The sequence below is a fragment of the Salarias fasciatus genome, chromosome 10, assembly GCF_902148845.1.
Source record: "Salarias fasciatus chromosome 10, fSalaFa1.1, whole genome shotgun sequence".
Classification (NCBI taxonomy): domain Eukaryota; kingdom Metazoa; phylum Chordata; class Actinopteri; order Blenniiformes; family Blenniidae; genus Salarias; species Salarias fasciatus.
Genome location: NC_043754.1, coordinates 16,992,664 through 17,005,442, shown reverse-complemented (window position 1 = coordinate 17,005,442; position 12,779 = coordinate 16,992,664). Strand labels below are relative to the sequence as shown.

At 44.3% G+C, this 12,779-nt stretch overlaps 1 protein-coding gene across 1 annotated transcript in view; it reads right to left on the bottom strand.

The window, feature by feature from the left end:
* Positions 1-2,122: 2,122 nt before the first annotated feature.
* Positions 2,123-12,779, bottom strand: part of frem2a (FRAS1 related extracellular matrix 2a) — a 54,718-nt gene continuing 44,061 nt past the window's right edge. Inside the window, exons 12-24 of the mRNA XM_030100193.1 lie at positions 11,720-11,850; positions 11,136-11,294; positions 9,401-9,704; positions 8,245-8,376; positions 7,559-7,890; positions 4,830-5,022; positions 4,598-4,723; positions 4,378-4,505; positions 4,121-4,255; positions 3,873-3,999; positions 3,082-3,269; positions 2,854-3,000; positions 2,123-2,731 (exon numbers count right to left, since the gene is read on the bottom strand). Of these exons, the coding sequence (XP_029956053.1) occupies positions 2,183-2,731; positions 2,854-3,000; positions 3,082-3,269; positions 3,873-3,999; positions 4,121-4,255; positions 4,378-4,505; positions 4,598-4,723; positions 4,830-5,022; positions 7,559-7,890; positions 8,245-8,376; positions 9,401-9,704; positions 11,136-11,294; positions 11,720-11,850 (2,651 nt within the window). The 3' untranslated portion in view covers positions 2,123-2,182. The remainder of the gene's footprint in view (positions 2,732-2,853; positions 3,001-3,081; positions 3,270-3,872; positions 4,000-4,120; positions 4,256-4,377; positions 4,506-4,597; positions 4,724-4,829; positions 5,023-7,558; positions 7,891-8,244; positions 8,377-9,400; positions 9,705-11,135; positions 11,295-11,719; positions 11,851-12,779) is intronic.

Genomic DNA, 12,779 nt, shown 5'->3' with positions numbered 1-12,779 from the left:
GACCAGTAAACAATATTTATTCTTAAATACATATACATAAAAACCCATTCATAGAAAGACACAAAGTGAATATCAAGTTTGATTGTTTGTGCTAAAGTTGTCACATACATGAGAAGAACTGGCTGTGGGGAATACATTACATTGCATAGCTTGTATTGGCATGTGAGGGGTATAACTCAAAAAAGTGCATTTAATGTCAGATATGGTGTTATTTCTAAATTCATCAGGGCTGACAAAAAAAAAAATAATAGAAAAAAAATCACAGCTGGGCTTCAGTGGGCTGTTATTTGTATAAATCCTCACATCCCCCACTGAATCACACCTAAGCTGATTTCCGGCTCATAATCAGTACATCAGCTAACCCTGATAAATATTAGAAGAAAAAAAATTACACAACGATGACTAACAACACCATAAAAGACACATATTTAGGAACACTGATTTCAGCATGTTGTATATCCATGACGGAGTGGGACACAAGTTTAACAATATATGTAAACAAGAAATTCCACCAGTGACATCAACAAAACAATGACATTTCCCTTTTTTTTTTTTAAGAAAAAAAAAACATGATATTATTCAAAGTGACATATTGATCTTTAAGCAGATATTTTGTTTGCATTGTTTGTTTGAAAACACTGAAATCCCACACAGTACAAGTGACAAAAAGCTCAGAGGAACAAAATGTGAGAAGAAGAGAGATCAGACTGTAGGGTTATGGATACAGCATTTGCATGTTCACAGCACCACACTTATCAGCAGTGCAACACAGAAGTTGAAAGTGACTCTGTAGAGATTTGCTTCAGTCAGCAGTATTAAAATTGTGTTACAACACACAGTCCGTTCTCTGTAAAGGAAATTACTCCTGAGATGAGTGTTTTTATTCCATATGTACCTTGACCTGTGTTATAAAAAAAAAAAGAAAAGAAACATAATGACGTGTTCTCAATAAGTATGCTGTGGTTACAGGAATACACACTGAAGCAACAACACACGAGGATGCACAGACATGAAGATGGCAGCATCAGAAGCAGAGGTGAGCTGTAAACACACAGGAGAGAGTAAATACCTGGGTTAACAAAAAACAAAACAAAACAAAACAATATGAACGACTCAGCAGCAAACAAAAACTCCTAATGCATTTATGAAACATTCCTCATCAGAAGGCAAACAACATTAAAAAATAATAAAAAAAAAAAAAACCGTGAAAGCATAAAAGTATATGTGATTAATTAAACATAAAATGTTGCCAGCAGTGGTATTTGTCTCCTGGAGTCTGAGAAGGAAGTTCTGCGAGCTTCGTTCTCAGACAAGAAACAAGCGGTGCCGTCTTGGTTTTGCATTTTCTATAACACATCGTGTAATACCGAACGACTTTTCCAGGAAAAAAAAAAGAAATTCACGGCAGAATCCTAGGCTTAAAGGCGCAGTTCATCCCAGAATGAATATTAATGCAACCATACTGAAAAATACATATCTGATCTGAATTAAACAGACAAGCTGTGGTTACATCAGATCCAAAAGGGCAGCATTTGTCTTTAATTTTTCCAATATAACATTTTCCTCTGCCTGGAAGGAGATATAAGAGAACCGATGGTGCAGTTTTCCATCTTCGATACTCTTCTGGTGACACATTTCAACAGAACGGCTCATGAAATTTAAAGAATTTATTATATACGTGTTCATTTACAGTTGAACTGTTCCCTTAGGCATGAACATTGACATCGTCCCGTCCTTCTACTCAGAGACGCTCCCGCAGCTCTAAATCTTTCCCTCAGCCTTGGAGGCAGCTGCATGTGAAAGATTTTCTCTAGGTGACAGAGGCTGTCCTGGAGGAAAATAGCTGCTTCAGGCACTTTAACACCCTAAAGCCAGTGAGTGGGAAAGGAGATACCATGCTACCAGCAGCACAAGTCGCAATGTTTCTACAGCACACAGGCCTCTTGTGCTGCTTCCCATTGCTGTTATCAACGTATGTAATGAGTGGAGTAATGTGGAAATTTCACTCATTGGCAGGCAAGATCTAGCTTGATTTTTTTTTTTAGTTTTATGAGTAATTTAATGCTAGTTTGTAAAAAAGAGAGAGAGAGCACAAGAGAGAGAGAGAAAATCCCAAAAACTATGAAAGCCCCACGTACTCCCTACACCCCGTTGTCCATCTGTTCATCCATGCATTCATCGCTCAGACCTCGGAGCTGTTTTGGCAGTCCTGCATCCTCACCACCAGCATGGGCTCCGTGCTGACGGAGCCCTTCACCACCTCCTGCACGCCCTCCCTCCATCCTTCCTTCACGTCCTTCTGTCTCGATCTCAGCACCAGCGCGACGGTGACGGCGATGAGGACGGTCAGGAGAACGCCCACCAGCACCCCCACCACGGTCACCAGACCCTCCTCTTCCTCCACCGCGTTCAGCTCCCCGGGCTCCGGCCCGGCGGCGGACAGCTCGTTGGAACCCCCCGCCCGGCGCTTGGTGCGGTCCAGCGCCACGTGCATAATGTTGGTGCCGCGGTTGTTTTCCGCGCCGATATTTTCAGCAATTCCCGGAACGTCGTCGCCCACGGACCGCCTCAAGCGAGGGCCCTGGCGGTCCGATGGGGTCGAGGGGAGCCTGTTGCTTGAGGAAACCAATGAGTGATACTCAAGGCTGCGCTTTCCTATGCCTCTGTTGGCATTTTCTTTGGAACGGACAGTGTAAATGGTGTGAATGTACCATTCTCTTCCAGTGGCGACCTAAAGTGAACATAAAAATTAAATTTTCATAATTACTTCCTGGTTTTTTAAGTAGCACATACAATGTAGCCCCAAAATATGGATCAGTAGTTGGCAAACAAATGTAATATTGTATTGGATACCTGGAACATGGCTGTAGAGTCCAGTCTAAAGCCATCAGACCCTGGTTGTCTCACAAGAGACAAAGCCGATGGATCATCTGCCGCCAGCACAGCATTAAAACTGACATCACCAAATGTGCGTGCTTGCATCTCTGGTTGAGCCTTGTCCTGGTTTATAAAAGACTGTGGATTACTATCATGCATCTCTGCGTGCAAGCGAAAATGACATTAAAAGTTAAATGTACTCACAAGGATCTTGAATCTGTAAAGGAGCGACGGGGAGTCGGCCAGGCAGCCAAATTCAAACTTTGTTGGGTTGTATTTGGGTACGTAACCGTCAGCACCGGTGCAAAGGAAAACCTTCTCTATACTGCAAAAGAAAGAATCTCCCAGGTTCTGCACGGGGTCCACCATGACACGGCCGTATATTGTGTCTCCTGAAATAAATGGAGATGGCGGTCAGCCCGAACCGTTGTGACGACCGGGATCTGTTCTAAATTCAAGGCAAATCAAGCACATGAAGCTGACCTCTTAGTGGATACCAGCTATAACTCAGGTGAACAAAACAAAAAGCATCTTTATGACATTTATCTAAAAAAATGCTGCAAGGTCTTTGTCTTGCATGCTTGATTTGAAGGCAGCGAAGCTCTTAGTTCAATGCCTTTTCAGTGATTTTCAAATGTCAGCAATTCTAAAATACCCTGCAGCAGACTTAATAAAGTACACAGTGAAGGATGTGGCGCCGCATGTCAAGGAAAACACACTTCCATGCAATGTCTGACTAAAGTTGTGGCCTTCACCTGTCGTTTTCCAGTGAGACAAAGAGAAAAATTAGCCGCTTTTATATTTTTTATCCAGTCTGTGACTGTGTGAGATCAGATCCACAGATGTATTTTTTCAGAGTACGGATGGTTGGGATCAGAATTGCTTAACAGAAAAGGAGAGGTGAGTTAAAGCAGTCAGCACCTGTAGCTACTCGTTTAATCCTTTTAATCGTTATTTCAGGGATGTTAAGGGTTTTTAGACCCTTTAATGCTTACCCTCAGAGAAGGCAACATCGCTCTCCTGACCAAAGCCCATGGACCCATCGGAGAGCCACAGACTCCTTTTGGACAGCAGGAACATCTGAGTGTTCAGACTGAATTCCACTGCAACTGGGTCGCTGACCTAAAGAAGCACGCAAGTAGGCAGAGAGTGATTGCACAACAAAAGACAACAGAGAAAATCTTCTGATAACAAAAGAAACAAACAAAAAAACCATGCGACTTCTTAATCTTGGTTTTCTTACTTGCTGGAATCGGATGTCAAGGTCAAACGTGACCGGTTCTCTGGGACTGCAGACAGGTGGAACAGTGTACTCTATATTCTGTGCTGTTGTGCAGGGGATCAGTTTCACCGTGTAAGTCCCAGAATAGTCTCTCACCTGTGTTCGGCAAGACAGATACAAAATTGTCAGTCTGCGTCCGCTCCTCGCCGCTGCCCAGGCAGCCAGATTTATCCTCCAGGTCATGCACCGGGGCACAAACAAATTTCATGCGTTCTTACTGCAAAGTCAGAGATGAAGGTCCACTGCTGGACCGGCTGGTTGTACGTGGGCTCGCTCCTCACTAAGGTGAGGTTGAACGTCAGGCCGGGGTGGTCCACACACATCACCATGGATGACATGGAGGCTGCTGGGAAAAATTAACACAAGAAACAGTTATTGTGATGCATAATGGGAAAACATAGGATGTTTGTTTTTACATTTTTAATTGATAGCACTCACCAGCTCGTTTCATCCTGCCTGCCGAGTGAGACTCCACAAACAGACCCCTGAAATGAGCCCTCGTCCGGAAGTTGACCACCAAGCGTCCCTGATCATTGATGCGCATGCTCGTAGGGTATAACGACCCTGTAAGAAACACACAACACCATCGGATTCTTTTAGACTTAGCTGATCTTTGTCACCCGCGGCCCGTCCAAACACAAACATCGGCCGTCTGTCTTCACGCGCTCACCCTGCAGCTCCGCCTGCGGGGGGCTGCCGATGCCGTCCTTCCAGAGGATGGCCGTGTCGTACACGAAAGTGAGGCGAAGCTCAGACTGCAGATCAAAGTGCTGCCACCCGCCGGTGCCCACAGGGGAGTGGAACACATACGACACGTAGAGAGGGACGCGAAGGGTCACGTAGGACTGGACCAGATTCAGGACCTGGAAGGAGCAGCAGCGAGGGAGAAACCTGTATTTGTAAATGATGACAAGTTCAGCTTCACTGACACCTTTGACTAATAAACTGATGGAGTAGAATTCATTGTTGAGAAGAGAATAACAAAGCTGTGCTGTGCCCCCCTCTCGGACTGGAAGGTGACCGTGGGTCGCTCGGCTATAATAAGCGCAGAAAAGATGTGAGAGATGAACAAGGTGTTCTCCTCCACAAGGTGTTTGAACTTTTCACACCTACTCAGTGTTGCCAAAAGATGCAGAAGAGTCCTCCTGTGCTGTGTGCAGAGAACCACAGTGGGCAGCGATGTGGGCTTCAACGGCTGTGTTGTGATGTTTTCTGCCACAAATGTTTTTCTTGTTTTTTAAAATATTGTTGATTCGTGGAAATCATCAATAAAGATATAGATTATAATATATATATATATATATATATATATATATATATATATATATATATATATATATGTTTTTTTTTTTGTTTTTTGTTTTTCCTTTATGAAAAGTGGTCTCATTAACATGGAAGTCCACATAGACCACCACTAGATGTCTCTGCACACCAACCTTGTCCCAACACTCACTACAAAGACATTAACCACACTGTAGTCCACATAAGTTTGGACACTGATTAAAATCCTGGGTTGGCAAAAAATTGAAAATGAATCTGGGTGTGAATTTTCAGTGGAAAGAGTAACCAGGAAAAAACTACTGTGAAGAAGATATTTTACACACAAACAAATATGAACAAGATTGGTGATGCTGTTTTTCCTTTTTCAACCATTGTAATCATTAAAAAAGAAACAGCCTTTGAGCACAACAGCACCATGGCATTAGCACTGTGATATAGCATTTCAGCAGAGAGGCTCTCTGTCTACTCCACTGCCTGTGAAGTCTCAGTAGGGTAAGCTCTGAAATTGCTGAATCATGATTGAAATGAGAAATTAAACGGCTGCTACCAGAGAAACAAAGTACCTCAGCCCTGGGGCATTACAGCGCTGTAATTTTACTTTAACAACCTCCGAAAATGAATCCATACAAACTGGGGCAGAAAAAAAGACAGATAATGTTCATCAGGGCTGAACAACATAAAAAAAAAATCATTTTTTCTTTACTGCAATGTCATGTTTCTGCTTTTATTGTGTGCATTTACACATGCAAATTTTCAAATACACTGATCATCAAACACTGTGGATCATTCAGTATTCATCTAGCAATAAAATGCTAATTTGTAAAAGCAAAAAAACAAAACAAAACACCGATCAATCAACATCAATAAATAAAGAATGTAATGATAGTAGTTGAGATAAAAATATATTTTGTTCTTCAAAGACAGCTAAAATACAATGGGTTTTTTTTCTGTGCTTTGATTTGTGGCAGAGCTGCAAGGTATTGTCTTTTCCTTTTAGCACTCCATGGAAACACCTGAACCTAAATGACAGTGTGACAGTGATTTCCTTTAACGAAGTGGACTCGGGCTGCAGTGGATGACGAGTGTCATGTGTGGCTAATGTGTGAAGGCTGCTGCTGCTGCTGCTGCTGTGACAGGGGGACGACTGAATCCATTTCATACGTCTCCGTTCCCTGGCGCACACGCAAAACGCGCTGAGTAGTCCGATCGGCACGCAACGCAGATCAAAGACCGCAGGAATACAAAGGAGCAGCAGGGCATGCGGAGGGGAGCAAGGGTCCATCTCTTAATCCACAATAACAACAAGGAGCAGGAGAACGCTGCAGTATAAACTCATAGCAGTTGCAACATCTCCCTCAAACAATGATGCAACCGCAGCAACGGGAAGTTTGTTAGCGTTTAAGTGACAGCTGGCCGCAACGCCAGAGTCTATCAGCGATGTCTGAATTCACAGGTGCTCTCGACTGGCGTGCCAGAGAGCCGGGAAAAGAGAAATGGAGCAAACTTTTAGATAACCTTGACAGGATGTTGGTGTAGATATCTGAGACTCCAGATAAAGCGGTTTTTCTTTCATGAGTTTCAGAGATTCCATGTGAACCCAGGCTTTAATGCTCCGCACTGATAGCAGTGGTGAGCGTTTAGGGACTGACTGGCAGGTCGGCAATTCTTTGTTTGAGTGTGTGTGTGTGTGTGTGTGTGTGTTTCCATGTGCATGTGTGTACTTTCACACTAAAAGCTGTCAATCACACGCTGGTGCACCGAGCTGGTAAACACACACACACACACACACACACACACACACACACACACACACACACACACACACACACACACACACACACACACACACACACACACACACACACACACACACACACACACACACACACACAAACATGGAGTGAATGAGACATAAAATGCAGGCAAACAGATATGCTGCTGTTCAGTCTGTGCGTCTTCCTCATTCGGGGGGCTGCAAATAAACTGCACGTCCAGACAGGAAAACACACACAGGTGGACACAAAGGCAAACAGATGTGCACACACAAAAAAAAAAGCCCTCAATTGGAATGTATATGCAGGGGACAAAGCTAGACCAAACACACACACACACACTCACCTGTCCATCAGTCCCTATGGTTCCTCCGCAGTCGGTGAGCAGCTCGGACATGTGGTAGTAGCTGGTGAACTCCCACAGGCAGGCCTCCAGGTTGAGGTTCCTGTAGAAGCGCAGGGTGCTGCTCCCCCGCAGAGCGCCGCTGAACTGGTACGGCGCCGAGTCGCCCATGCTCTCGGGGCTGCGGGTCAGCGCGGTGATGAAGCCGTGACCCGTGCTGACCTCGTCGTAGTCCAGCAGGTTGGAGCAGCGGTGGTTTCCGACCCGCGTTCCGTCGGGACTGAGGATCAGCTCGAAGTTCATGAGGTGGCGGGTGGAGACCACCGGGAGCATACCTGCGAGACGCAAAGACACGATTCCGAGTTTGTTCGGCCGTCTTTGACACCTGCACTGGGGGGACATGATTGTTTAAAACATGCAGCGGAAAGAAAGAGTTGAGAGAGAAAAGGGATGAAAAGAAAGAAGGAGTCCTGGAAGAGACGAAGCAGAAGGAAGCTGATTAAAAATCAAGAAGGGAATGTTAAGTAGTGGGGGAGCTGGAGGGGTTCTACAGCGGGGTTCGATGCAACACGGAAAGATCTATATTCTGGCTGTCATGCTCCTGAGGATCCCGACACGTGAACATTACACACACTACATTACACCTCACTTCATGTGCGGCGCGAGTCCTGCCTCCAGCTCCGACCTACCGTCGATGTGAGGCATGGTGACAGTCACTTTGATGAGGTTGGGGTGTTTGGGGTCGTCTGCTCCAGTGTAGCGTAGCTTGGCAGAGAAAGGCTCGGCGCCGATCGTCCCCATCTTACGTGGTTGACACATACCTTTTCATGACGGAGAAGAAGAAAAGAAAAAAAAAAACCTCTAAACAAGACAGAGCGACTGGCCATACTTGTTTTTTTTTTTACTGCTAATTACTTCGGTAATCACACATAAGAGGCGGTAAACACAAGCAGTTACTTTTATGTACATATATATATATATATATATATGTACCATAAACAGAGTTTTCTCTTAACCTGTGCTGAACTGCTCTGGAGTGAAGGACTGATTTCCACATTTCCAAGAATATCTTGCGACCACCCTGAGAGAGCGAACCGAACTTGTTGCATTCAGAGTGTGTAGGTGGAATGAGGGCTGCATAAGTGATAGCATAGCAACAGCAAAGGAAAGATTTATTTTTTTTCAGTTTGAGAAATGAGTTAAAGCTCTAATCCTTTTACGCAGCCCCATGCAGTCATTTGCAGCTGAATTGGATTATGGTATAATTGGTGTGGCGTTACAATGCTGTATTAGATTAATCTTATGAAACAAAGCATTTTAATAAACTAGACATTATGTAAAACTTGCTCAGAATTAATAATCCAATGCATTGATCATTAGCGCTACAATATTAGAATTAAACACTTTCCTGCTTCAAGCACTCTTACTGAAAATGTGTTAGCTTCAGCCCATCAAGTGTCATTTTAAGTGCAGCTCTGCTGCTCTCCTGTTATAAAACATTCTTGCATTGTCAAATTCTTACTCACAGTTCAGCATGTGGATACATCTTCACTAGTATTATTCATTTAATTCAGATGTCTTGAAAAGCTGAAAACAAAGTAATAAAAACAAAAAAGGGACCCAAATGCTACACTGTCAATAATGAAACGTTATCATTGTTTTTCATGTGGGAGTAATGCATAATGCATTCTGTTCGTTCAGCGATTCCTGAGCATTCAGGACACTTGGAGAACAAAGCTCTTTTTTTTATTTGCAGCACTGGGCCAAATCCGTGTTTAATTCCGTCTAGTAACGCTGGAACTGTAGAAATATTGAGGCGGACGCCTTGTTGCACGCAGCCCTCACCTTCCTCCAGGCTGACCGTGACGATGGGGCTGCTGAGCTCTAGGCCCTCGTCGCCGTTTGAATTAACGGCCCTGGCGGCGCACTGGACCCTGGAGCCCGCTTGGAAGTAGACCGAGTCCAGTGTGATCATCTTGGAAGACGTGAAGAACGTGTCAAAGTCCACCTCCCTCATGGGGCTGGTGACGCCATCGGGGCCGGCCGGGGCGCTGATGAGCCAGCGGTAGCGGGTCAAGGTGTTGTTGATGCTCTCGCTGACACAGATAGAGCCCGTCTTGTCGTAGTCGGGGTATTTTGTGTTGCAAGCCTGGAGGACGGATAAGGAATTTTAGTGGGAGTGAGTGGGTAGGGACAGCAGAGAGACGGGAATGACACAGCCGACGCCGCAGGACAGGAGGAGATAGAGGTAGAAAACACAAACAACTGGGTTCCAAGAAAGTCCAGATGTTTCTCTGTGGTATGTTTTCATATTTGGCTTCTTAAAAATGGCTTTTTTCCCAATTACAAAAATAGAGATATTGAATGGAGGCCTAGGCTTTGGATTTCCTTTTAAAACTGTTGACACGAAGCCTCCTACGGCAGCACTCAACACTTCAATTTTGACAAGATTACAACACCCCCCCCCCCTCCGGTGCAGATGACCACAACACAGTGACATAAACACAGGTTCACTCCGGCTCTCCTGCACACAGACACACACTGTCGGCCACACGCAGGAGTCACACAAGGAGCAAATGACTTAACACATGACAAGAATCCATTTAGGTGCCTCGGCGAGGCTGTTTTCCAGAGTGGAAGCGATTCTCTCTCTCGTGTATGAGAGCACGCAGAGTGTGGTCTGCTAAACTGTTTAATGCGTCTTTTAAGGACGGAGCCAAGAAGAGTTAGTGCTGCGGTTGAGAATGGTGTTTACTTTCCAGTTGGGCAGAATGGGCACTAATTATGGCTTTGATTGAGAATCTGTTGTCTAAAAGAGCCGGAACGGCTAAAATAGAAGAAACATCTTTGAAGACCTTTCATAAAAATTTGTAAAAGAGTAAATTTTTCATTCATTTTAGAATTCAAAAACTTTGTGTTTGTCTTCATGGGAAGAAGATGGGTTCACTGACAATTCTGTGACAACCAGTATTCATCTGAGGAAAAAACAAATACAAATAGAAACTATCCTACAGGATAACGTCAGGGTGGCTGTGCGCCAGTGAAAGCTCTGCAGGAGTCAGCTGATGCAGCGCAACAATGACCCTGAACAGGGACGTGAATTTCGGAGAGAACAGCTTGAAAAAATAAAACATCTCAGACTGGAGTGGGCTGGATGGAGCCAAGACCTAAATCCGGAGACGACGTGGAACGAGCTCAGAGAGGCATTCACAGCGGACACCCTGCCTGAGCCGACGCTTCTCTGTCTGAAAGACCTGCTGCAGAATTTCCTGAAAATATTTGCGGATCTTTCCAGCAGCTTAGAAGAGCTTAGTGAAGACTATTACTGCAGAAAAAAAGAAGTTTTATCAGTTTAAACTGTACTTTTAGAACATATAGAACTGTAAATTCAATATGGAGTGGCTGCATGGTGGTGTAGTGGTTCGTACTTAGTGTGAAGATGAGTGTGTGTGACGGTGATGGCCTGGTCTGGAGTGTATCTTGCCCTCAGATGAGACGATTTCATCACATTTTCATACAGTTTCAGCGATGATTCAGATACTTCTTCAGTAGCGCTGGGTTTTATTTGGGTTCCACTCACTGTGACACAGACGACCGGGTAGCCGGCGGGTGGGTGGAGGTTTTCTGCGGTCCTGGCAACGTCGTCATAATGTAGCAGCGACACCACATGAGGCAGGGAGGGGAAGGTGACGTCGGCCATGCTGTTGGTCTCCTCAATGTACACGATCACTTTAGTCACCTGCGATCAGAGGGAAGACATTCAACGCTAATGAGGACGACTCACACACAGAGGTCTGTGAGTAGAATAATTAGAGGATGTGTTGGTCGTGCCAGCTCGTTCCCAGCTTCCCATTAAACGTCCTTTTTATTTCTCCCATCCTCTCTATCAATCTTTTTCTTCTGCCCCTTGTTTTCATTCTCAGATAATCTATTATTTATTGCAAAACGTTTTCATTTCGCGCCTGTCTGCGGCGACAGCAGAGCGCCGCCGCTGTCTGACCAGGACACCCTTGAAAAACAGATCCCCGCTCTCGGTGGGGCTGACCTGGATAAATGCAGGTCACATCAAAGTTCTTCCAACTTTTTACTTTTCCATCACACACAAATCTCTTCGGATTTCGGGCGATTGTTGCGCGGCGGCCGCGCATGAACACAGTTCCTGACCTGAGTCTCGGCGACCATGTTTTCATCGGGCTTCAGGTGGAGAGTGAACGCTTCCCTCATTTCTCGGACTCCATCGAACAGCACCTCCACCTCCACCACATGTTGTTTATCCCCCTGTTTGAACTCGATGTCTGAACACACACACACACACACACACACACACGAACAAACACCAGGGAGGCTGTTATAATTGCAGCCTTGTAAGTGTAAAGGTAAAGCAAACAGGCTGTTCTTGGCGCAGCACTTTAATTGCTGTTCAGTTCATATTGACGGTGTTTTTCATGAGAGTAAAAATAGAATCGCTGAATTAAGAGTCTTCACCAAAAATAAGAGGCAGGCAGTTTAGTCCAATTCATATTTCACTGCTTCATACAAATGTATAACTGAACTAGAAAGCACCGCGGTGTTCCATTTGAATAATGCTAAAGGTGGTGCAGCTCCTGTAAGTGACGGAGCTTTGCATTACAAATGCGCAGCAGTTAGGAAAAAAAAAAATGTGCAAAATAAAAAATTCACTGCTATATGATTCAGAACTGCTGGGAAAATTGAACAGTGGGTAGACAAGTGCAATTTGAATAGACAGAGAATGTATTCGTATAAATTTTTCAAGCTTTGATTAAAATAAGAAAGGTTCGCTGCACTAAAAGCTCAGCGGATTGAAGGAGGGATTTCACCCTGCTGACAAAGCATGAAGTACACTGAAAATCTATTAAAAATTACATGACCCTCCACTGGACTATTGCAAAAAGTTACCTTTTCCCATTTGAGATAAAATTAGAAATTAATGACCCTTGGCCAAATAAACCCCTACATCCATTCTGCCTGCATTCACATGGCTTCCATAGGGAGGGTTGTTTCACACTTGTCAAAACTTCTTTTATTACCTGATGCAAATGATTAATAGAAATAAATGGGAAGAGCAGATGAGAACAAGCGTAAAGAGTGTATTGTGTTGTAGGGTTTTGGTGTAGATATTTGTGAACATGTTGAGTGATTCAGACTGGGGCTTTCATTTGGACAAACATTGCTCATGGTTTCCTCTATTTTTGGTATTTATTTT